This window comes from Symphalangus syndactylus, chromosome 10, assembly GCF_028878055.3.
Source record: "Symphalangus syndactylus isolate Jambi chromosome 10, NHGRI_mSymSyn1-v2.1_pri, whole genome shotgun sequence".
Lineage (NCBI taxonomy): Eukaryota > Metazoa > Chordata > Mammalia > Primates > Hylobatidae > Symphalangus > Symphalangus syndactylus.
In genome coordinates this window covers 104,464,922-104,491,108 of record NC_072432.2, presented here as the reverse complement: position 1 = coordinate 104,491,108, position 26,187 = coordinate 104,464,922, and the positions used below count along the sequence as shown (strand labels likewise).

General features: G+C 37.6%; 1 protein-coding gene across 2 annotated transcripts in view; it reads right to left on the bottom strand.

The window, feature by feature from the left end:
• Window positions 1-351: 351 nt before the first annotated feature.
• Window positions 352-26,187, bottom strand: part of RYK (receptor like tyrosine kinase) — a 91,917-nt gene continuing 66,081 nt past the window's right edge. For both annotated transcript variants that reach the window (XM_055295383.2, XM_055295382.2), the window contains exons 11-15: window positions 21,210-21,342; window positions 19,208-19,317; window positions 18,892-19,051; window positions 2,457-2,593; window positions 352-1,483 (exon numbers count right to left, since the gene is read on the bottom strand). In XM_055295383.2, coding sequence (XP_055151358.2) covers window positions 1,372-1,483; window positions 2,457-2,593; window positions 18,892-19,051; window positions 19,208-19,317; window positions 21,210-21,342 — 652 coding nt within the window. In that variant the 3' untranslated portion in view covers window positions 352-1,371. The remainder of the gene's footprint in view (window positions 1,484-2,456; window positions 2,594-18,891; window positions 19,052-19,207; window positions 19,318-21,209; window positions 21,343-26,187) is intronic.

Genomic DNA, 26,187 nt, shown 5'->3' with positions numbered 1-26,187 from the left:
TCTCCCTTATATACCTGTGAAGATGGGAGTAGTGGCAGGTACCTGCAGGCCTAGCTATTTAGAAGGCCCATTCAACTCTGCTTTAAGCCAACTAAAACTGAGCGTAAATACACACATACCCCTTACTTGCTGGTTCTGGAGAAATGTTTCAGTGTTTTAATACTTCCTTATAACATTAATTCCAACTTTTTACTAGAATCTGGAGTCTGAGCCAGCTTAACTGTGTTAGGGCTTTGGAACTTGACTGGAACATCATGAACTAAAACACAAATGTCTGGCTCTTGAATGTTCAAAGACTTACCAGACACAATAACCAATCATTCACTATGAAAAATAATTTCAGTACTGTCATAATATAAAACAAATCCTTTAATTTTTCAAGTGTTTAAAAAACAATTTTATACTTAAGCCAGCCTTGAAGATTAGCACAAAATTTACCAGTTTACATTTTAAAAAAAAAAAAAAAACGACAACACCTCAAGCACCCGCTCTGTGCATAGCACTATTCTAGGTGCAATAAAAGGGAATCTTAACCTTAGAAATATGAGTTCACTTTCTGGAATTGTATTATCTCCTTTTCCAGAGAGTAAAAATAAATAAAATCACCATTGCTTACTACAGATCTGCCCCAAACAACTTCTGGTTCACAGAAAGGCTAATTTCTGCCAAATTAAAGATGTAATGAACTCAGTTCCTGCTTTCCCAAAAACACGAAAGCAGAATTCCTTTTCACTGAAAAAAACAAACAGTTTTCCATGCAAGGGCAGTTTGCTTCTAATAAGTATTAAAAAAAATTTTTTTTTTCCTCTAGCTTTTCTTTAAATTTTCTTCCTCTAATATTGCCTTTTCTTGTACAAGGCAGACCAGGTATCTTTTTATGCTGTTTTTCCTTTACTAAGAAAAGTATTGCATCTTGAAGACAAACCATTTCCCAGAGTAGTGATTAAAAAATAACATTAAAAAAACTTTAAAGGTGAGTCACTTACATCACCCTGATGAAGTAAAAAAATAAAAAGCAGTTGGCACTAAGATAGCTAATTCCAAATATCTGTGTCTAAACAATTTTAAAAACTGTTTATTTATTTTGTAAGAACGTACCCCTAGTCCAAAGTAACTATGTTTTAAAAAATTTTGGCCAGAAAATTTACAAAAACCCTTTCAGTTCAACCTAATAAAAGTGATATCTAGAAAATATGCCACATTATTAAGTCTGTCTTAAAAAGTTCAGATTCTAAAGCATTTCTAAGGCACGGTGTTCTGGAAGACAAATGTGCTTCTGTTGGCGTTGTGTTAGATACAAAGGATCCATGACAGGCTTCAAGTGAGCCCCGACAGGCACCTTCCTCCTGGTGCTGTGGGATTGGAGAGGAGTCAGACGTAGGCCCCCAGGGCTGCATGAAACTCTGTTAGGCACTGTACCAGCTGCTGAAACTTGGGCCTCTCCTCTGGATCTAAGGCCCAGCAACAGGCCATCACAGCAAATCTGCAGAGTGACAAAAATGAACATTTGGGCTAGTAAGGATACAGTATTCCTAAACTTTTGGTCAGTTTGATGCCAGTTATGTTGCCTGTCTAAAGGTGGGTATGGAGAGGATGATATATGAAAAACGGATCCATTTTACTATCTGTTGGCAGCTCTAGAAAGAAGCTAAAAGAAATTATTTGGATTACGTGTGAATTTCAATTCTTCATGAGAGCATATCATAATATTTCAGCAAATACAGAGATTTCACGTAAAAACCTAAAACACAGTAAAAAAAGAACAACCTATGTTTTCCTGTAGTTAAATTAAGAAAAAGAACTTGGAGGAAGAGACAGTTTTATCTAAGTTCTATGAACCCTGGATCTAGAGTAAAATCAGTACAAAAGCTGCCACCTTGTCATGGTGCAGAAACCTTCAGGGAGTTCTGGAACTGAGAACATACTCATCTGTACGATCAATCACCCTGAATAGCCTCCTTTTATCCCATTCTCATTACATGGCAAGATAAGCTACGTGATAGAAGCAGGAAACAGAAAGCAACTATTTGGCTTACTAGTCCAGATCATCTTCCCTGTATCAGCTGATACTAATTGGCAAGGCAAAATGACAATGAGAAAGGTTTTTTATAACTATGTCCTTTATAACAACTTTATAACTATAAAAGTCAGGTACTTACTCTATATAGAATAACTGACGTAGTATTCAATTTTCTTAGTACGTCGTCTCAGACTAATTTATAGTGCTCAGATTATGTACTATAAAATAAAATGCAAGATGTTCTAATATCAAATGCATGAAAGAGTGAACGAATCTCCCTGACTTTGTGGTTTTTTATAAGCGTCTAATTTAAATCCAAAGAGTCATTATTCTCAAAAGGGAAGTCTCTGTGTGAATATGGAAACCTGCTCTTTTTCCTTTATTCCAATGTAGTAAATGGAATAAAACTCATGCCTTCAAGCTCAAAAAAACTCACAATTCATCAGGACAGTTGATTGGCTGGGCTATTCGGTAACCATCTTTCAGGTATGCGGCCATCTCAAAGGGGTCAATGTCCACGTAGGGCGTCTGGCCCAGAGTCATGAGTTCCCACAGCGTCACTCCAAAGGCCCACTAGGAAAGAAGCAGAAGCACAACGAGGGGACATTTAAAACAACAGTCAGGGGGCTAGTGCCCACAGCCAGCTACAGGATAAAAAATAGCAGCTCAACTCATGCTTTGGAAAAGCGAAATGTTATTTACAAAAAGAAGTCTATCATACACAGTTAGTTTCCCTTGCTAAGATAAAAAAGAGTGCATCCAATATTAGTATTATAAATTCTAAGTAATTAGATCCATTGGAAGTAATAGTTTACTGTTGATTACAAGCTATGTATTATGAATTGTGTCCAAGATTCTTCTAACATGAGAACTTGTAACTTTAAATATTATAGCTAGTCTGCATAATTGAGAAGTGGAAAATGAACAGAATTTTAGTTTAATTAAAGGGAAGAGCATCCTAAGTAAAATATGCAAATGAGGGAAAATATAAGAAGTCATGGATTTTTACTGTATTTAAAGTTTTAAATTAAAGGATTAAAAAAACTTCCAACCTTGCTTGAGTAAGCAATCAGGTTTATTTAAAATCAGCATGTAAACTACAGAAAGGAACAGGAATGGTAAACAGTGGCAACAGTGTCCATTCATGGTCTGCTTGGGGCTCCCCATTTTGGCCAATTCCTGGCTGTACTCGGCTCCTGGAAAGTGTGCAGGGGGCAGGGGGCAGGCAACATGTCTACACAAAGTTGCTGCCACATGGCTGGGAAGGACTCAGATCCGGTACATCCACTGATCTGCCACCAAGTGTGAACCCTGAGGTAAGAACAACTGAACTTGGATGAGGAGGGGGATACCTGTGTACTGTAGTATCAGGTTTATGAGTACCTACAAATTCGAGTCATTTTGCATCCTTCAATACATTTAATTTCCTCAATAAACCTGTGAGAATCATTGGTAGCTCAATTTTACAGGTGAGAAAACTGAGGCTCAGAGAAATAGCTTGCCCCAAAATATGTATTTTAATGAGTAACAGAGAAAAAAGTGAAAAAAAGAAAAATCCCAAACCCAAGTCAAATACAAGTCTGTTTGTAAAATCTAAGCATGTTGCATTAAATTTTAGGTTATTATTTTTCAATAACAACAAAATCCCAAAATACTTACTTTGTAAAATACACAGATTTTTTTAAAAGCCTTATAATAGTGAACAATAGCTACATTTCCCCCCAGAATCTATGCAAATGAGAAAACAATGAAATGACATATTTTAAAATATGTTAGGGCCAGGCACGGTGGCTCACACCTGTAATCCCAGCACTTTGGGAGGATCATCTGAGGTCGGGAGTTCGAGACCAGCCATGACCAACATGGAGAAACCCCATCTCTGCTAAAAATACAAAATTATCTGGGCGTGGTGGCGCATGCCTGTAATCCCAGCTACTCGGGAGGCTAAGGCAGGAGAATTGCTTAAACCCAGGAGGCGGAGGTTGTGGTGAGCCGAGATCGCGCCACTGCGCTCCAGCCTGGGCAACAAAGCGAGGCTCCGTCTCCAAGAAAGAAAAAAAAAAATTAAAAACTGTCATGGAAAGTTCTATATAGAGCTAAAATATGCTTCAACAATGAAGATAAATACAGAGTTTTTCAGACAAATAAAAGCAGAGAGACTATGTTTCCAACAGACCTGTAAGATGTATGAAAGCAGTTCTTCATGTGGAAAGAAAATATACCACATGGAAATCTGAGTCAACACAAAAAATAAAGAGTGCTGAAAATATATTAGTAACAACTGAACATATTCTCTTATGTTAAAATTTCCTTGACAGACTATTTAAAGCAAAAACAGCTAACAATATATTGTGGGGTTTATAACATACAGAGAAGTAAAAGGTATGCCCACAAACAGTTTGAAGACTGGAAGGGGATGAGTGGAAACACGATATTAAACGTGAAATGATATAATATTTTTGGAAAATAGAAGGTTTACACTACAAAGCCTAGAGTAGGTTTTTTAACCTCAGCACTACTGATATTGTGGGCTGGAGGATTCTTAGTGCTGTGAGAAGCTGTCCTGTGCATTGTAGGATGTTTAGCATTCTCCCTGGGCTCTACCCACTAGATGATAGTAGCACATCTCCAAGCTGTGACAACTCAAAATGCCTCCAGACATAGCCAAATGTCCCTTGGCACAGACAAATGTCCTTAACCAGAGCAAAACTGTCCCAGTTAAGAACCACTGTGTTAGACTGAACAACAACAAAAAATTTAAAATATCAGAAATAAAGGAGGGAACACCATCCTTTAAGACATCAAAAAATATTATGAACAATCCAATTTTATGCCAATAAATTCAGTAACTTAAATGAAATAAACAAATTTCTTAAAATACAAATTACCAAAACAGACACAGGAGTAAACAGAGCAATCTATATAACCCTACATCTATTAAAGATACTGAATTCACAATTCAAAACCTTTCCACAAAGAAAACTCAACATTGTTTGGCGAATTCCATCAAACTTGAAAGAAAATATAAATCTGTATTAGTTTTCTAGGGCTACCATAATAACATACCACAAACGAGTAGCTTAAACAACAGAAATTTATTGTCCCACTGCTCTGATAGCTAGAAGTCCATATCAATGTGTCAGCGTGGCTGTGCTTCCCCGGAAACCTATAGGGGGAATCTTTCCTTGCCTATTCCCAGCTTCCTGTGGTTGCTGGCAGCCCCTGGTGTGCCTTGGTTTGCAGCTGCAGCCCTGCAGTCACTGCCTCTATCTTCACGTGACATTTTCTCCTCGTGTGTGTGTCTCTTTTCTTAGAGTGGATTAGAGCTCATCCTAATTGAGTATGACCTCGTCTTAACATTACATCTGCAATGACCCTATTTCCAAATAAGGTCACATTCTGAGGTACTGGGGGTTAGGGCTTCAACCAATTTTTTTTTTTTTTTGGTGGAGAGGCGGGACACAATTCAACCCATTACACACCCAACCCTACATAAACTTTCAGAACACAGAGGAAGGTATCTATCTCAATCACTTTGACAGCAGCATTACCCTAAATACCAAAACCAGGTGTTCAGTCTTTTGGAAACTATTATCTTTTTCATTAACAGTGATCATTAACATGGAGCAAAGCCCAGCCTTGAAGCCTATGCTCTGGGAGGAGGAGGGGGCAGGGGACAGATTGAGAAGAGTGTATAGTTTCAAAATCTCCATAGAGTCTTGGAGGCTACTGAAATTTCCCTTATACCTACTGGGACATTCTATTCTGCTTAAAAATGGAAAAATGATTTCAAATTAATAAAAGTTAAAGAATGGTACCTGCTCACATCTAGTTATTTGCCTATCTTTAAAACCTTACTGTATATGAAACTTTTTCCTGAGAAGCAACAAGATCTACATGAAATCTTAATACTGACAGTCATTAGTAAATGTAATGCTTTATTTTTAAAATCGTGTCCAATTTCCATAAGGTAGTTCCCTGCACAGATGGAACAGAGCCCAAAGAAATGAAACTGGTCGAAAGGGTGCTCCCATCCCTTCCTCCAGAGATGAAATGATCCATTCAAACTCGATTTTGGAAGAAGAAATGATGGGAATTGGTGAGAAACATGAATATTGCCATCCAAAGATTAGGGACAATGGCATTTATAGGCATGCATACCTTTTACTATAGTCTAAAGATACATAAGGCCCTTTAAAGGTCAGTATACTCACTAAAAAAAAAATGAGCTCTGCAGCCTCACCAATAATAACTTCATGGTAAATTGCCGGTGACAAGTGCATCCTGACCCTTTGTACACAGGGAATAACCCCATCCACTGACACTGTAACACCTTCTGACTTTAAGAGACTTTGATATTAAAGTTGGTGGTATTTGAGATCTGGAGTTGAATGTAAGTATTACAACAGCAATGTAGATAAGCTTTTAAAAATTACTCCCTTCCCACTGTTTTGTTCACATTATTGCCCAACATTTACCTAAAGTTTTCATATTACAACTACAACACTAAAAGACGCCATAAAAAAGAACAGTCAAGCCAAAGGGAACAATGCAGTTTCATTTCCTTAAAAACTAATAAAAGTGATTAATTACATGTTGGCAAACCAACCCTTAAAAAAAATAATCAAGACAAAATGCCACAGAGATGATTTGTGGAAAACTTGCTCTCTAAAGTCTTCTGATAACTGAACCATTTAAAATTTAGACAGACCTATTCTATAATTTCCTTCTGTTTGACGTCGGTGGAAAGGGGGCAATAAGAAGGTCATGCTGTTCTTTCCAGAGTTTTATGAAAGATTGTGGCTATCTCCATTTAAAGAACATTTAGAGAATTACAATGTTATTCTATTCATCTTATTCCTCTCCCCAGAACATGTGTTATTTTACAGCTTCTATATATAAGATGTAAAACGGGTTTTCCACTAAAACATATGAATGTGACCTGTCAAAAAGTATATAAGTAAAATTCCTTGTTTCTTTTAGTGCAGCATTAACTAAAGATGGAGCTACCGAATTAAGACATTTCCAGTCATTATTTCAGGAACTTACAATGCAAGGCTCACTTCAGTAAACTATAAACTGAAAGGGAAATAATTCCATTCAATTGTAAATTATCTTATCTGACCAAAGTGGAAGCATCATCAGGTGTTCCATGGCTAGGCCTTTCTGTTCATATTAGAAACCTAATATCCCTTTGTCATATAAAGACATGGCCGCAGATTACCGAAGTGCAATTAAATGAATCTGGGTTAAGTGTTTTATAAGAAGGAGAAGAATTATCTGGGGTGCTTGCTAAAAAGTACAGTTTCCCTGTCCTATCTTAATAATTCTGAAGCCTGGATCACATTATTTTATTTAATTAATTATTTGTATTTTTAGCAGAAATGGGGTTTCACCATGTTGGCCAGGCTGGTCTTGAACTCCTGGTTTCAAGTGATCCACCCGCCGTAGCCTCCCAAAGTGCTGGAATTATAGGCATGAGCCACCACGACAGGCCTGAATCACATCACTTTAAACAAAAGTCCTTGGTGGGTCTTAAGATCAGGCAAATTTAGCAAGTAGTCTTAGATTTTTTAGCAGCAGTGATCAGACAGCAAAGACAGTTTTCATTTATTTTTATTGTAGTACAGCTGACACATAAGAAACTGCACATAAAGTATTCAACTGGATAAGTTCTGATATACATAAACACTCCTGAAACCACTGTCAAAACCAAGATAAGGAGCGTATCTATCACTTCCAAATGATTCTGTTTTGATCCTTTCCTTCCACCCCTCCCTACCATCCCCAAGTACCCACTTATCTGCTTTCTGTCACTAGATAGTTGGCGTTTTCTAGAATTATATAAATAGAATTATTCAAGCTGTATACTGTTTTCCTAGCTTCTTTTACTCAGAATGATTCTGAGATTCATCCGTGATGTAGCATGTACCAATAGTTCGTTCCTTTTTATTTAGTAGTATAGCTCGTTATATGAATACTGCAGTTTACCCATTTACCCGTTGATGAGCATTTGAATTATGTTCAGCCTTAGTTATTAAAAATAAAGCTGCTATGAACTTCTGTGTAGTGTTGGTAAGAACATGTTTTCATTTATCTAAGAGCAAAATGACTGAATATGGTACATATATTTAACAGTTTAAGAAATTGCCAAGCTGTTTTCCAAAGTTTGGAAATATCCCATTTTACATTCCTGCCAGCAGTGTAAAAGAGCTCTTGTTCTTTCATATCCTTGTCAATATTTGGTATGGTCAGACTTTCCAATTTTAGCCAAACCAATAGTATCTCATTGTGGTTTAATTTTGCATTTCCCTAATGAATGACTAATAATGTTGATAATATTTTTCAAACTTGGAGAGAATATCTTGAGTTTTCTGACCAAGGCAAAAAGGGTGTACCTCTCCTATTGTGTATGTATTATTTAATTTCTCTCAGCAATGTATTACATAGCTCTTTCACATTTTTTGTCAGATTTATTCCTGAGAACTTCATATTTTTGATGTTCTTATAAACTTTTTTAAAGCTTTATTTTTCATTATTAGTGTTCAAAAATACAATTTATTTTTGTACATTGATCTTGCAATCTTTCTAAACTCACTTATTAGTTTTAGTAGCTTTTTTGTATATCATACTGAATTTTCTACATAAATGATCATACTATTCTACAAATAGTTACTTTTTTCTATCTACTCTTTTCTTCCCTTAGTGCATTGGCTATAACCTCAAGGACAGTGCTGAGTAACAGAAGTGGTAAGAGTTGGCAACCTTGTCTTGTTCCTGGTATTAAATAAAAAGAATTCAGCCTTTCACCAGTAAATATGTTAGCTATAGGTTTTTCTGTAGATGCCCTTTACCAGGCCTAGAGCAGATGTCCAGAGGGACATGCCTCCTCTTACATGCCTCTTTAGGTCTGGTGTGCCCCGAGTGCCAAAAAAGGACCTCAGTGCCTCTGGGGTGGGGCCCTGGCAAACAGCCACTGAGGTACCTTCCCACCTAGCTGAGGGATGATGTTCCCACCCCAGTGGACCTGAAAAGCAGAGTACTAAGCCAAAGAGAATTATTCTTGAGTCCTAAGGTTTAATATTGTTTGTTCGGTTAGGTTTTCAACTTATTTTAGATGCATTACTCCTTTCTTCTTTCCTATTTCTTCCCTTTGGAATGAGTGTCTATCCATTACTTGTCCCACCACTGTATTTTGAAGCACATAACTTGTTTGCTTTTATAGGTTCAGAGCTAAAGAGGAATTTGCCTCAACATAAACTGTACCTTGAGGTTCATCCATATCAGATTTAGATGATATTTAAATGACACTTTGGACTTAAGACTTTGGAGCTGATGCTAGAACAACTTAAGACTTTCAGGGCTGTTGGGATGGAATGAATGTATTTTGCATGTGAGAATGACATAAATTTTGGAAGGCCAGTGGCAGAATGTAGTGGACTGAATGTCTGTGTCCCTGCCACCATTCATATGCTGAAACCTCAACCCTCAAGTGATGGTATTAGGAGTTGGGGCCTTTGGAAGGTGGTCAGGTCATGAGAGTGCAGCCCTCATAAATGGGATTGGTACTCTTATAAAAGAGACCACCAGAGAGCTCCCTCACCCCTTATGCCACATGAGGACCCAGAGACAGGATGGGCATTTATGAACCAGGAAAGGGGCTCTCAACAGACACCGAACCTGCTGGTACCTAATTTTGGACTTCCTAGACTCCAGAATTATGAGAATTCAATGTTTGTTATTTAAGTTATCCAGTCTATGGCAGTTTGTTATAGTGACCCCAATACACTAAGACACCAACTCAACTTCCAACATCAGCAATCGTTAAGCAGAGTGTTATATATGATTGAAAAGTGACTACTTCTGTTATGAATCTGCCCCATGATCTGTGATTAGGAAAGACAGAGGAGCCCACATTGGATGCTAACCAGGCCATTACACATATCTGTTATTTATGGCACTTTTTGCCACTGTATCAGATGCACAGACAGTACTCCATCAGAACACTGGGGCTATCCGAAGGGAATATTAAACAGAATAAGGACAAGTCTCTTTAAAGGAATGTAAAGAGTTGTTTACAAGATTTTATCGGTAAATTACCCTGAGGGAGAGCCAACGACAGAAAACACCCAAGCCAACTACTTGATCACAGGACAGCAAGTGCTCACCTCTGAAAATACAGTAACTCTTCCTAAAGTAAATCCATTTATTCCTCATTCCAAGGAAATATTAGGATGAATAAAACAATACCATTAAATAAAACTAAACAATATCTTAATGTTAAATTTTAAATTTGTATTTCTTAAATTCTGAAATAATCCTTGCACCTCTAGATTTTTCCTGTCTTCAATATTTATTTCTCTTAATGTGAACTTAATACTTAAATAATTGTTCCAAGATTATTGTATATAAAATCTGCAACTATAAAGGAAACAAATATTAGGAATCTATGCCTTACTCTAAAATTAATAATGAATAAAGTTTTCTATACTTTAAAAAATAATAAGCATTCCATGCTCATGGATAGGAAGAATCAATATCGTGAAAATGGCCACACTGCCCAAGGTAATTTACAGATTCAAAAACTACTTAAAGTTCACATGGAACCAAAAAAGAGCCCGCATTGCCAAGACAATCCTAAGCAAAAAGAACAAAGCTGGAGGCATCACGCTATCTGACTTCAAACTATACTACAAGGCTGCAGTAACCAAAACAGCATGGTACTGGTACCAAAACAGAGATATAGACCAATGGAACAGAACAGAGCCCTCAGAAATAATACCACACATCTACAACCATCTGATCTTTGACAAACCTGACAAAAACAAGAAATGGGGAAAGGATTCCCTATTTAATAAATGGTGCTGGGAAAACTGGCTAGCCCTATGTAGAAAGCTGAAACTGGATCCCTTCCTTACACCTTATACAAATATTAATTCAAGATGGATTAAAGACTTAAACTTCAGACCTAAAACCATAAAAACCCTTGAAGAAAACCTAGGCAATACCATTCAGGACATACGCATGGGCAAGGACTTCATGTCTAAAACACCAAAAGCAATGGCAACAAAAGCCAAAATTGACCAATGGGATCTAATTAAACTAAAGAGCTTCTGCACAGCAAAAGAAGCTACCATCAGAGTGAACAGGCAACCTACAGAATGGGAGAAAAATTTTGCAATCTACTCATCTGACAAAGGGTTAATATCCAGAATCTACAAACAACTCAATCAAATTTACAAGAAAAAAACAACCCCACCAAAAAGTGGGTGAAGGATATGAACAGACACTTCTTAAAAGAAGAGATTTATGCAGCCAACGGACACATGAAAAAATGCTCATCATCACTGGCCATCAGAGAAATGCAAATCAAAACCACAATGAGATACCATCTCACTCCAGTTAGAATGGCGATCATTAAAAAGTCAGGAAACAACAGGTGCTGGAGAGGATGTGGAGAAATAGGAACACTTTTACACTGTTGGTGGGACTGTAAACTAGTTCAACCATTGTGGAAGACAGTGTGGTGATTCCTCAAGGATCTAGAACTGGAAATACCATTTGACCCAGTCATCCCATTACTGGGTATATACCCAAAGGATTATAAATCATGCTGCTATAAAGACACATGCACACGTATGTTTATTGTGGCACTATTCACGATAGCAAAGACTTGTAACCAACCCAAATGTCCATCAATGATAGACTGGATTAAGAAAATGTGGCACATATACGCCATGGAATACTATGCAGCCATAAAAAAGGATGAGTTCATGTCCTTTGTAGGGACATGGACGAAGCTGAAAACCATCATTCTCAGCAAACTATCGCAAGGACAAAAAACGAAACACTGCATGTTCTCACTCGTAGGTGGGAATTGAACAATGAGAACACTTGGACACAGGAAGGGGAACATCACACACTGGGGCCTGTGGTAGGGTAGGGGGAGGAGGGAGGGAGAGCATTAGGAGATATACCTAATGTGAATGACGAGTTAATGGGTGCAGCACACCAACATGGCACATGTATACATATGTAACAAATGTGCACACTGTGCACATGTACCTTAGAACTTAAAGTATAATAAAAAATAATAATAATAATAAGAATCCTCTGTAACTCTAGCTTTCTCTTTGGTACCACAGTAGTTCAGCAGACTACTCTTCATGGGTATATAATAAATGTCAGACTCTCCCGCTCAGGTCTGCTCAGGATACAACAAGCACTGGGCTCCCTCCACAGCACTGGGCAAACAGGGAGTTAAGAGTCATACGTAGCAATGTGCTGCAGATGCAATCTCTGGATAACTTCAGATTTCCTTTTATTTTCTAGGTAATCATTGATACTCACAAAATAAATAATGTAAAGGCTCAAGCAACACATTTTGATGTGTCCTACCCCCTAAAAACTATTCAAATACCTTTAAAAGGATCTCTTCATTGCCATAAACCACACTTGATAATATTTGGCATGGAAGTTATTTCCTTGACTTGTTTTTCTTAAGAAAATGCTTCTTAAACACAATGTAATACTATAAAGACAAGAAAACCAGTAAGAAAGAAATTCCTAACTGTGTACTCCTGATTACATCTAGTAATCTCCTAACAGAAGGTAGTTCTTAAGAGCAGAATTACATTACCTACTATAATTAGCTAAGTAATTCAAAGAAGATGTAAATCAAGAACTCTATTTTCAAATAAAGGAAAAGAAAGTCACATAAAAAAATTTATGGTGGTATCCACATCTGATGAAAACACAATAAAAACAATATCCAGAAATTCTTAAGAATGCCTACAATTATGTCATATCTTGGAATAATATTAGACATTTATAACTAGTCAAATCTTGAGGTGCATAGTTCTTAAGCTCAACAGTTAAAAGTTGATGTTAACATAAGAATCTGGACATACTGAAATATTGAATCCTTTCAGTAAAAATTCTGAAAACACAACCTAGAGATGCAATGTATTATTTTCATGATGGAAAACATCAATGTATTTCTAAATAAATAATGTAGAATTTTTAATTATGAAGAAATGCAAAAATGTTAAGGATGTCTTAAAGGACCAAGAAAATGTTCCCTCCAAGGCAGCAGTATCATTTGTTGGGTGCTATATTTACATCTAAAAATATGTATTTCACATGTGTATAGACTCTGGTGGAAGTGTCCAAAAACAGAATACTAAATGTAACTTTTAAGCCCCCAACTTCACCCATAAAGAAAAAATGGTAACAGAACATAATGACTGTGTGTACGCATTTCCAACCCAAATGTTAAACAGCTATCTTCAACATGTGTGCTTTAAAATATTTTAAGAATTAAAAAAAATTCAATTCCAAAAAACTAAAAGGCAGGACTTTTACACGAACAGTCACATCATAGTCATGGAAAACAGAAGGGTGTTCCTAGTCCTTTCAATTCCAATTATCTAAAGCAAAGGCGATACATACATACATACGTGTGTGTGGGATTGTATATACACACATACATACATATGGAAACAAATTTATAATAATCTACAGAAGAAAAATGTGAGCATTTTCTAGGAGTTAACCACGTTAAATGCAAATCAAAGGATATTGTTAACATCACATGCTAAGTATAGCTCAGAAAATGTGGGTCACAGAGCTATTTCAAGTAAGTTTATGCCAAAACACACTGAAAGTAATTATGATGTTAAAGTAATTCTCCTGTTGAGGTGCCTCTTGTGGAGACAGCTAGCGTGAGGCTAGGGAATCACTAAGCTACGTGTCATGCCCTGTGCTGCCCAGACTCGTGAACAATTCAGTCAGGGTGGCTAAAAGCTACTCCAGAAAACCAAAAGGCAAGATGTTTGCTTATGCCTTCTTTGTGAAGGCATACAGAGAACCTAAGAAGAAAAACCCAGAGATCCCTGTCATTTTTGCAAAATTGTCCAAAAGTACACTGAGAAATGGAAGACAATGTCTGGGAAAGAGAAGTCTAAATCTGATGAAATGGCAAAAGTAGATAAAATATGCTACGATTCAGAAATGAAGGATTATGGACCATCTAAGGGAGGCAAAACAAAAAAATAAAAACCAAAAAGGACCTCAATGTCCCCAAAAGGTCACTGTCCAGATTCTTCCTGTTCTGTTCAGAATTCTGCCCCAAGAATTCAGACCCTGGCATCTCCATCGGAGACGTGGCAAAAAAGCTAGGTGAGAGGTGGAGTAATTTAAGTGACACTGAAAAGCAGCTTTGCATCACAAAGGCAACAAAGCTGAAAGAGAAGTATGAGAAGGATGTTGCTAACTGCAAGTCTAAAGGAAAATTTGATGGCGCAAAAGTTCCCACTAAAGTTGTCTGGACAAAGGTGGAAGAGAAAGGCAAAGATGACGAGGAGGAAGAGGCAGAGGAGGAGGAGAATGAATAAAAAACTTTATCTGTAATAACAAACTAAATAAATAACTAAAGTAATTCTCTTGTGAAGCTGCTCACCATTAAGTTAATGGTGATATTTTAAAATAAAGCTGCCACATGAACAAGCAACTAAGTATTTGGTATAACTGCATTCTGATGATGGCAGATTCTTACATAAAATGTATGAACTCCTGCAAAATATCATAACCATAAAAATAACTACTTCTGATACAATTTGAAATGTTCTGCCTAACCAAACCATGTATCCTCAACATGAACTTTGCCAGCTGATACCCAGCTGAAGAGACTCAACGCTCTTGGAGCATCTTGCTTGGAGATTTATTATTAGCTATAGCCTCATTTGTTGAAAGTATATTATCTAACTTAATTTTCACTCTGTAGGTCCTACAAAATATTTGATCATAAATATTACAAAAAAATAATTCCTATCATCGCTTAATTATACAATGGTATACCTATACAGAAATAAATACATTAAATTAAGTAATACAGGCTGGGTGCAGTGGCTCCCACCTGTAATCCCAGTGCTTTGAGAGGTCAAGGCAGGAGGATCGCTTGAGCTTAGGGGTACAAGATCAGCCTGGGCAACACAGCACGCCTCCATCTCTACAAAAAATAAAAGAATTAGCCACGTGTGGTGGCACACACTGGTAATCCTAGCTACTCAGGAGGCTGAGGCAGGAGGACCACTTGAGCCCAGGAGTACAAGGCTACACTGAGCTATGATTGTACCACTGCACTCCCACCTGGGCAACAGAGTGAGGCCCTGTGTCTAAGGAAAAAAAAAAAAGTAATACATATTTTGGGAGCCTCCGGTGTGCAAGAAAATAGCACTATTTGCCATCTTGCATACCCCTTTGAAATACAAGCTACCAATGCTCCTTTTTCTAAGAGAAACCTCTTCAAATTACACGAAATACTTATAGATTATCATCTAAGAATTATCTTCCATTTTCTGCCCATCGAACTAGTTTTGGTTCACCACAACTGCCATCTCATTTCAGCAAAGGCAACTATACTATATTTCAATAAATAACAAAATAAAAATTTTAAATCAACCACTGGAAATAAAAAAATTAACATCCCAAAGAGACGAGTGAATCCATCTTTTAAATCAACTATGGAATAACATTTTCAAAGTAAACACTAAGAAAAGTTTATTTCACTTTTCTACATTTAAAGATGTTTAGATGTGAGCTTTTACTAAAGGAGTAAATTTGAGAATCACGCTGCTCTAATTCAACTGGTATTATGTTTTAAAATTATGTTCTACAACCAAAGCCAAACCAATTCCTCCTGCCCCCTTTCCCACTCCATGAAAATAGCTTTGCTTAATGTAGAGCTGGTAAACAGTTCTAGCTAAAATTCAGAATGTCTGAATAAAGATTTGGCAACTCTAAAACCAAAAACCTTATCAAAGAGTAGAACTAGTCCTTACTGTCATTCAGTACAGGAACTGTGCATTGGTCTAAAATCAAACTCTGCTTTCCCTTCGTATGTCATTTGAAAAAAATAAAAATCAAAACCAAAAATGTAACCTTCTCTCCTTAAAAAAAAAGTCCAGGTTCTCATTAGGTAGCCATTAAAAGAATATAACCTGCTTTGCATATTTGTACTGCTTTACTTGGCATGTTTAACTTCTAGACATTAATGCTAGAGAGAGATTTTTTCTTTATCATCAAAGCTCTGGAAAAACAGACCAGGACTAGTAGCCCACTGCTCTATAAGCTGAACCCTGGGATTCAGTATCCAAGAGTCTGGCTTTATTCCCTCATCCTGCCACCCATCACCCACCATGCCCCATGCCTCTCTGGCTAGGAGAGGCTGTGGGCAACATGAAACAGGTTGTCATTCAGTGTTAGCTTCTGAGACTGCTCTGTGAAGAAGATCACATCCCTTCTCATAATCATTCATATTTACTTTGTTCACCTCACAAGTGTCAGATAAATTGTTTCTTTGAGAATAGTTTATCTTGAGTTAAAACAAAGTATTTTGAAGATACATACAATGAAAGACCTTGATTTTAACAAAATTAGCTAGGCATGGTGGTGCGTGCCTATAGTCCCAGCTACTCAGGAGGCTGAGGCAGGAGAATCACTTGAACCCAGGAGGCGGAGGTTGCACTGAGCTGCAATTGAGCCACTGTACTCCAGTCTGGTGACAGAGCGAGACTCTGTCTCAAAAAAAAAAAAAAAGTTTAAAAATTATATAAGTAAATTGCTCATTCACATTAAGTGAACACATTTTATCAAAATACTTGGTATGTAAAAGGAGCAATATATCCATATTAGTCCCTTCTCACACTGCTAGGAATAAATACCCAAGACTGAGGAGAGAGGTTGAATTGACTTATTTCTGCATTGATGGAGAGGCCTCAGGAAACTTACAATCATGACGGAAGGAAAAGGAGAAGCAGGCACCTTCCTCACAGGGTGGCAGGATGGAGTGAGTGCGAGCAGGGGAAATGCCAGATGCTGATAAAACCATCAGATCTCGTGAGACTCACTAGAACAGCAGGGGGGAACCTGCCCCCCATGATCCAATTATCTCCACCCTTGGTCCCACCCTTGACATGTGGGGATTATGGGAATTACAATTCAAGATGAGATTTTGGGTGGGGACATAGCCAAACCATATCAATATCAAATAGCACATAGTTTCTAAAAAGGAAAAAAAATTTATTTAGTAGTTAGAGTTAATGAAAGGATTTTTCCCCTTTCTCAAATTATTCTCATGTTAAGGATTTTAAATTAGAGTATCAGTTTTTCAGTAAAGAAATCTTAGATCATTTCAATTATTGACTGCAGTGAACTGAATGGTAGCCCCAAAGATATGCCCATGTCCTACTCCCCGAAACTTGTAATTACCTTATATGACAAAACATGTGATTAAGGACCTTGAGAGGAAAAGTTTATTCTGGATTATGTAGGTGGGTTCTAAATTATATGTACCCTTTTAAGAGGGAGGCAGAGAGAGTTTCAAAGACATATGTGAAGGAGAAGGTGCTATGAACTTGGAACGGAGAGATGGAACCACAAGCCAAAGAATGCCAACAGCCACCAGAGCTGAAAGAGGCAAGGACTGCTTCTCCACTAAAGCCTCTGGAGGGAGCCCAGCCCTGACTACACCTTGATTTCAGACATTTGGCCTCAGAAGTGAACCACGAGACTATATTTCTATTGTTTTAAGCCACCAAGGTTGTAGTAACTTGTTACAGCAGCCACAGAAAACTCATATACCGAGGAAATGAGTATATACCAATAATATAATTACTTAGTGTACAGTAATACATGATTAAAAGATTAATCCTTAAAACATACACACTTTGAAACAAAAGAGTAGCCCTAAATTATAAAATATAGACACACAAAATACAATGATACAGTAAGCCCAATTCTTACAGTTGAAGCTTAGAAGCAAATTATTCTATAGGATTTTACATATAACACAAACAGATTATCACTGAGTGAACATATGTGGGACCCTATAAGCAGAAGTTTTACCTAATCCCTAAATATTCTGCAACAAGAGACAGGAAAATAAATTACGCTTAGTCTTCCAAATAAGACTAAGAAATCAAGTGACAGAAATTTTAAATGGCTGTGAAATATCCACAAGTGAACGTGGCTTCTGAAACTATACATCACAAAGGGCCCAACCATGATCTGGCTAAGTGGCAAAACCACCCAGAAACTTGACAAAAGGAAGAGGATGACGGGAGGAACTACAAATTTTATGGGCCATAACACTTAGAAGAGGTCATCTGAAAACATCTTTATGATCTGGCAACGATTTGGTCTGTCTCATATAAGAAAGAAATAATAATGAAATTACTGTAACCTCTCTGAGTCTCAAAATCCTCACCTTTAAAACTCGGATACCACAGCCTACCTCCTAGTGTTAATAGTGCTTCTGTCAACAGGCGTGGTGGCTCACACCTGTAATCCCAGCACTTTGGGAGACAGAGGCAGGTGGATCAACTGAGGTCAGGAGTTCAAGACCAGCCTGGCCAACATGGTGAAACCCCATCTCTACTAAAAATACAAAAGTAGCTGGGCATGTGCCCATGGTGGCACACGCCTGTAATCCCAGCTACTTGGGAGGCTGAGGCCGGAGAATCACTTGAACCCGGGAGGCAGAGGTTGCAGTGAGCCGGGATTGCACCACTGCACTCCAGCCTGGGCTACAAGAGTGGAACTCTGTCTTAAGAAAAAAAAAAAAAGTGCTTCTGTCAGAGCAGTACTGTGAGGATGAAATGAGATTACACACAGTGCTGGCCTATGGTCTGGGTCACAGCTCCTCTCCATAAACTGGTTGACTGGCAGCTAATTACACTTGCTTTCTGGATAAAAATTTCCAGGAACAGCTAGCAGATTTTTTAAAAACCCAAAAGACAAACATAGTAAAACATTTAAAAACAGAAAGCTGTTTCTCTATTCTTTTGCTATCTGGGGGTCCCGGCACTTACCACATCACTAGCGCTAGAGAACTCGTTATTAACCAGACTTTCAAGAGCCATCCAACGAACTGGCCTGTTTTCATTGTCCCCCAGACAGTGATAGTCCATGGGGAACAAGTCTCTGGAGAGGGCATTGTCTGTGATCTTAACTTGAAGTGTGTCATCAATGCTGAAAAGACATGAACATCAAATGCAATCAGAGTATCAAAAAGTAGGGATCACCATCACCCTTAAATACAACCCAAGTCCCACTGTGACTCGCAGAGAACTCCAAATCCAGGAAGCACTCTACATCAAGTGACAGCATCAAGCTCATGGCACCTACACACAGTTCCTGGCAGCCAGGTCTTTGTGGATGACTTCCCTTCTGGCCAGGTAGCTCATTCCACAGGCAATCTGAATAGCCATGTGTACCAGGTCTTGTTGAGAAATTGCCTATGGTAACAAAAAATAACATGGTTTGCAAATAGCACACAAATATGATGGCACTTTCTTAGTTTCTTATTTTATTCCACAATCCTACTCCATCCAAAAATACTGCTTTAAACCTACACACAGAATTTTTAAAAGCTATTTCTTGACCAAGACTATGTTCCCATATATCCCTATACTTATATCAACTATAGTCCTTATTATTCTGTAATCTACCATTTACTCTCTGTCTCCTTTCATCTGTTAGATGTATCTCCCCAATATCCAGCACACAGAGCAGCTGCTCAATACATCTGTTCAGTGAATGCTGAGTTAGTTCTCAAGGTAATACTTCAAATGTTTATAATTCAGTAATCTTTTTTTCCCCAAAACAGTAGTTTTTATTAGGAGATTCTCTCCTTGGGATTATTTTCAAATTAACACAAGTCTAAGCCTGGTGCAGTGGCTCATGCCTATAATCCCAGCACTTCGGGAGGCTGAGGTGGGAGGATCACTTGAGCCCAGGAGTTCGAGACCAACCTGGACAACATACTGAAGCCCCGTCTCTACACAAAATGATTTTTTTTTTAAATTAGCCAGGTATGGTGGCATGTTCCCGTGGTCCCAGCTACTCAGGAGGCTGAGGTGGGAGGATTGCTTAGGCATGGGAGGTTGAGGCAGCAGTGAGCTGTGATCACACCACTGCCCTCTACCCTTGGTGACTGAGATCCTGTCTAACGAAACAAAAAACAAAAATACCCTGCAGCTGGGCGCGGTGGCTCACACCTGTAATCCCAGCACTTTGGGAGGCCAAGGCAGGCGGATCACAAGGTCAGGAGATCGAGACCATCCTGGCTAACACGGTGAAACCCCATCTACTAAAAATACAAAAAATTAGCCAGGTGTGGTGGCAGGTGCCTGTAGTCTCAGCTACTCGGGAGGCTGAGGCAGGAGAATGGCGTGAACCTGGGAGGCAGAGCTGGCAGTGAGCTGAGATCATGCCACTGCACTCTAGCCTGGGCGACAGAGCAAGACTCCGTTTCAAAAAAAAACACACACACACACACACAAACCCAAAGTACGAGCTCCTAGCTTTTTCCGCTGATGTGCTCCTCTAGGTGTATGACAGTACTTGGGGCTGAGAAATAAAATCCTTCCCCAGGTAATGCAGATGAGCCACAGCCTCTAACCACTTGTTGAGAATCCCAGCTTTAGTCTTGTCAATTTACAAAGCATATCATACATATTAAGCCAAATACTCAATGCAGCCTTTGAACCCACTTTCTCCTGGCAACTATAATAAGTATACTATTATAAATCCTAAAGCAACTTAATGGGACAACAAGATACAGCTGACAGCAAAAAAACCCACTAGGCTTTACTACCACTACCATTATAATATGCTTGGTATCTGACCTTTGCTTTACAGTCATAAACACAAGCAGGGAAGAGAAACACTCTTAGATGACTGCCATCTTACAGCCAAGCATATTAACAATACATACAATTATCTCCCACAATCTAGACCTCCAGTCATCACCAGCCTTTGGTATAGTATGAACCAAATGGCTCTAGAAAGTCTGTTTCCATTCCTAAGAGGAAGATCTAGGACAAGTACCCTCAGTTATCAGGAAAACACCTAAGATGGTATTACAAAGGGTTTGAGTTGATTATGAGTAAGTACACAATGAAAATATAAAGAAAACTTCAGCATCAGCACAGTGTAAGCCTCAAGGCAGGAACATAAGCCAACATTTTCCTTTAAACCAACAGGTTATAAATATCTTGTGGTTCATTTTGAGGTTCTTTTTTGCAGGCCTCTAAACAGTTTATATTTAAGAATGTTAATATCTACTTTCAAAGACATTATCAGAAACTAGTGGTAAATAATTGGTATTTGGGCAAATTTTTCTCACCTGTGGATTATTGGCCTCTACTAACTTGCACTGCCGTAAAAACAATTTAAGATTCCCCCAATTCATGTAAGGCAATATCACCATGGGCTTTTCTCCTTCTTCTATACACACATGGGTAATAGGAAGAAGATTTCTATAAAATAATAAAAAATTGGGAGAAAGACAAAGGAATCCAAAATGTTAGGGGCTTACTTCTAATAAAAATAATCTAAAACAAAACAAAATCCCCAAAATACTTAAAAACATGATTACCATTAAAAATGTAAAATTATAAGTGTTCTGTATTTTAAACCAGCCTTAAGTGTTCCCCATATATGTGCATATATCCCCATATACGCACATTCTTGGTAGGGAAAAGTCATAAACTCAAAGTTGCTTCCTGTGAGGTGGATTGTCTGAAGGCACACTCTAACCACACTATATCTTTGCTCTAAAGGGCAATTAATCAGAGACATCTAAAAACTGACTTGCCCATGAGTGTATTATGATAATAATATCCCACTTACTCCATTATCACACATGAAAAAAGAAAGGCCCAAACCAGACTGTGGTCAAGAATATGATCATCAAAAAAGGTCTCTAAAAGGCTGTAATGCCACAAAAGCCAAAAAGTCCTTAGCTGGTCACACTGGATTTAGAATCAGATTTTTGAATCCTAGATTTACCAATTACTATCAGAGTGACCATCTGTCTCTTGGCTTTGGTTTCCATTCTTATAACACTGGGACCCGACCAACCATAAAAGGTTGCTGTGATGTGCAAAATAAAACCAACCATGTAGTGGATAATCCTGTTCCTATTTTAATTTCTATGGCATACATACATACATTTCATCCTATCGTCTAATAACACCTCCTCCACTGACATCTGGAAATAACTGCTAATTTTTCCCAAGGTTATGTAACTTTTTACATAATTATATCATCTTCCCCACTAAGCTAAAAATTGCTAGAAGACAAAAACTAAGGTAAACTCAATTTTTACACCCAACACTTTGTGTTCTATGCTATATAGAACAAACATTTAATAACAAATAACAGTAACGAATAGCCTTAAAACATTCCTACTCCTTAACTTAGCAAATTCTGCTTCTAAGGATGTTTAATAAGGAAATACATCAAACATCAAAAAGCTAGTCAATGAACAAGGATAGTTAGTGTGATATTAGTAAAAAGTAGCAAACAGCTTGAATGTTCAAAAGTAATGAAAGAATAACAGGACAATAAGTCACAATTGGTCACAATATGAGAATATGAGTAAAAGCTTATCTTACAAGAAAGTAAGATACAAAATTCACATTTGCAAGATAATTATAAAAATAGAGAAAAATAATAATAAAGGTCTGCATGGAAATATGCAAAGAGTTAAGAGTTGTCTTTAAGTTGTGAAACTATAGATAATTTCAGCTTTGTTTTCTGTATTTCCTAAAAATTGTCTTAATTGAGCATGTATCACTTTTTAAACCCCAGTTATAAAACTGTGGCACAATCACCAGTGCACAAGTGGCAAAGCTGTGCGCTCCCCTCATATTTGCAGGAGTTACTAACATGGAAAGCACTGACCCTGAGGAGGTGGGAAAATGAGGACTTAGAGATCAGCAAACCTGTAAGAAGCAACCTCTCTATAACCGCTCGAGTGGCAGTGATTAGGAGTTCCACTTTATATGCAAGGAAATCCACGCTGGGAGAGAAAGTTTAGGTAACCTGCCAAGGATAAAGTGCAAGTACACGGAGAAAAATACCAAATCTTCATCTGATTCAATACCCTTTGCATTCCCCTGGACCACTAGACTTTCTCTCCAGAGGAGCAAGGGAGACCACATGGGAGATTACAGAGCCTCCTCTCCACCAACTCCCATGAATACTAAAATGACTACAGGTTTACACTCAGGATTAACTTGGGCATACCATTAAACACTGTTGCCCAATCTATTTAACACATCAAAGATTACTTCTGTTTCTTTCTTTGTGACTGAAATTCATTTAGCAGAGTTAAAGACATTTTATCCATTAGGTTTGCTGAGTGAAGTCAAATCTTTTATTCCACTACCACAGGATTAAAAATCCACTGGTAGAACTAACAAACTTCATGAAAATGTTTCAAAGTACAAATAGCTGTTTTTCATTCTGCCCATTTTGTAATGAAAAGGAGGATAAAGGGGAAGGTCTGGATCTCTAAGAAGAGTGAATGAAAGCAGGAGATGCTATAGAAAAGAAAGAAGGTAGAGGAAGGGTAGGTTCTGTGGGGCTTGACACAAGAACTGCCTCTAATTCTCAGTCTTGTTGAGGGTGCTTGCGGAGGGAGAGCTGTGAGCCATTTGTCATAAGAAGTGTTCACCATCAGGCATCCTTGGGCCAATGAAGGGGCCAAACTACAAGCACAAGAATACTTTGATATGAAGCACTTCTAATGAAATTAAAATAGGTTAATATCTTTTATGTATACAGCTATTTTAACTTTTAATAAAATTATTTTCATAAATTCCAGTGGAAAAATGTGTGAAAAGAAAGGATTTTAAAATGCTTTAAAACACTTCAATACGTGTACAATCCGTAACCATGGATGTTAAAACATGAAGCAAACATGCTGTGTTACATACCACAACCAGCTAAAAAGGTAAAATCTAAAAACACGTGTCTTTTCTTGCTGAATAAATTCTATATTCTATTGCTTGATAAATTCTATAATACGATCTCTAAAGATCATTTCGTTTTCATTCTTTCTGCCTAACACAGTTCCAAGTGCAAAATGGGTACTGAATGAATTAGAATAAAAGAAGGAGCAAACAAATACGTAAGTATAGCTATGAACAGTCTATACATATCAGGGATCAAAACGAAATGTGTGATAGGCCCTGGTCACCTTAAAAATGAAATGAACTGCTACAGTGAATGTAAAGAATAATATACTTTCTACATGCTGACAATGTGTTTTATTCATTGTAACTAGGATTCCTGCTATCACCTCATAGAAGGAAGAACAATTAAGCATAATCAAGCTATAACCTACCTTTACAAGACTTTCCTCAAGGACTGAATGCCCAGTATCAAATAACCCCAGTTTAGTACATCATGTCATTCCTTTCCCTAAGGACCTCCTGAGACTGCTAATTCATCCTGGTAGGATGCTGCAAAACCTTACAATCTAAAACTGCATGAGACACAACACTGCAAATGCTTGCTCTGAGCATTTTTCAGCCAAGGCATCTTTAAGGCTACAGTGAATATAAAACTGTTTCTTGGGAAAATCCTGGCTTTGTCTACATTTATCCCTGTTACTCACTTCTGTGCTGAAGTGATGCAAACCTTTCACTGGGGTAAGAACATTGGCTAGGTATCTAAGTAATAGGTTAACATTATATACTAGGATTAAACACCTTTGGCCCTTCTCCCTAGAGTCAGTGTAATAGACCATTAAGCACTTTCAACACTGCCAAAAAGGACAATATTCCAACTGTTTCTTTCCCTTCTGCTACTGAGATTATCAACTTTTAGCATTTCCTTCACCCTTGGTTGCCCAGAAGCTAGGAGGTGTTTTACGTTCAGTCACAGTAAACATATTTGTTCTCCTTACTTGCTGGCTCATTTGTTTTCTTTTCTACCACCACAATGCCAAAAAACTCAGTTTCTTTTTCATTACCATTTTATTTATCTTACTGTGGCTGCCTTCTTTTTAGGTCCTCAAATTCTTCTGCATATGAACCAAAATATAACTAAACTTTTAAATTTAAAAGCTCTGGGTAGTCACCTTATTTTTCAGCAGAACTCAAGGAACTGTCTAAAGTATACAGAAACTATATTTTTTCAGAAGCCCATAAACATCTTCCAACAGAGATGACCACAGTTCTATTTTTAAACATATGTGATCAAATTTTCAGTAGACATACGAATTATGTTGACTCTACATAGTGCTTTAAAAAAATTTTGCTCTAATGTTGATACTGTCACACATTACGATGTTATATTTAAGCTGCTTCTGGCTCAAAAGGTAAAAGTTTTTGTTATAGTTCTGTGAACAGGACCAATATCAAGCTTTTAAAAAAGGTCTTCATGGCCGGGCACAGTGACTCACGCCTGTAATCCCAGCACTTTGGGAGGCTGAGGCGGGAGGATCACGAGGTCAGGAGATCGAGACCATCGTGGCTAACACGGTGAAACCCCGTCTCTACAAAAAATAGAAAAAATTAGGTAGGCGTTGTGGGGGGTGCCTGTGTTCCCAGCTACTCAGGAGGCTGAGGCAGGAGAATGGCATGAACCAGGGAGGCGGAGCTTGCAGTGAGCCGAGATCACGCCACTGCACTCTAGCCTGGGTGACAGAGCAAGACTCTGTCTCAAAAAAAAAAAAAAAAAAAAAAAAAAAGGTCTTCATATAGAACTATAAGTAGTTTTTAAAAATCATCATGCTATGGCATGATTGTATACCAGAAATTAGTTAAATAAAATGTGGTACATCCATTCAGTGAACTACTTACTATGTAGCCTTTTTAAATGGCTACATGGATTTACAGTTGCCAACATCGAAAGTCACATACATTGTTTTGTTAAATTAAGAAGCATGTTAACTTTGTCAAAGACAACAGTGGTATTACGATTATAAAGAAAAATATCTTCTTTTCATTGAAAATACATGCTGGACATGCACTAAAAGTACTGAAATGTCTAATTTATTATAAAATATTTATATACACAAATACATAGATACCTGTATCTGGAGATATGTCTCTAGATACAGATGGATAAATACATAAACATACACAACACAGAAAATATGGCAAAATGTTACCTATCACTGCATTTAGAAGGAAGATTTATGCATGTTTATTATACTTGACTTTGAGGTCCTATACATTCAAAAATCTCATAACAAATATTTTTTAACATATGTAAACCATCATCCTATTTTTTAAAGGGAAATGTGCACATAAATATGTATAAATTATTTCTGGAAAGATTAGCTAGATTAGCTATGATTATCCAGA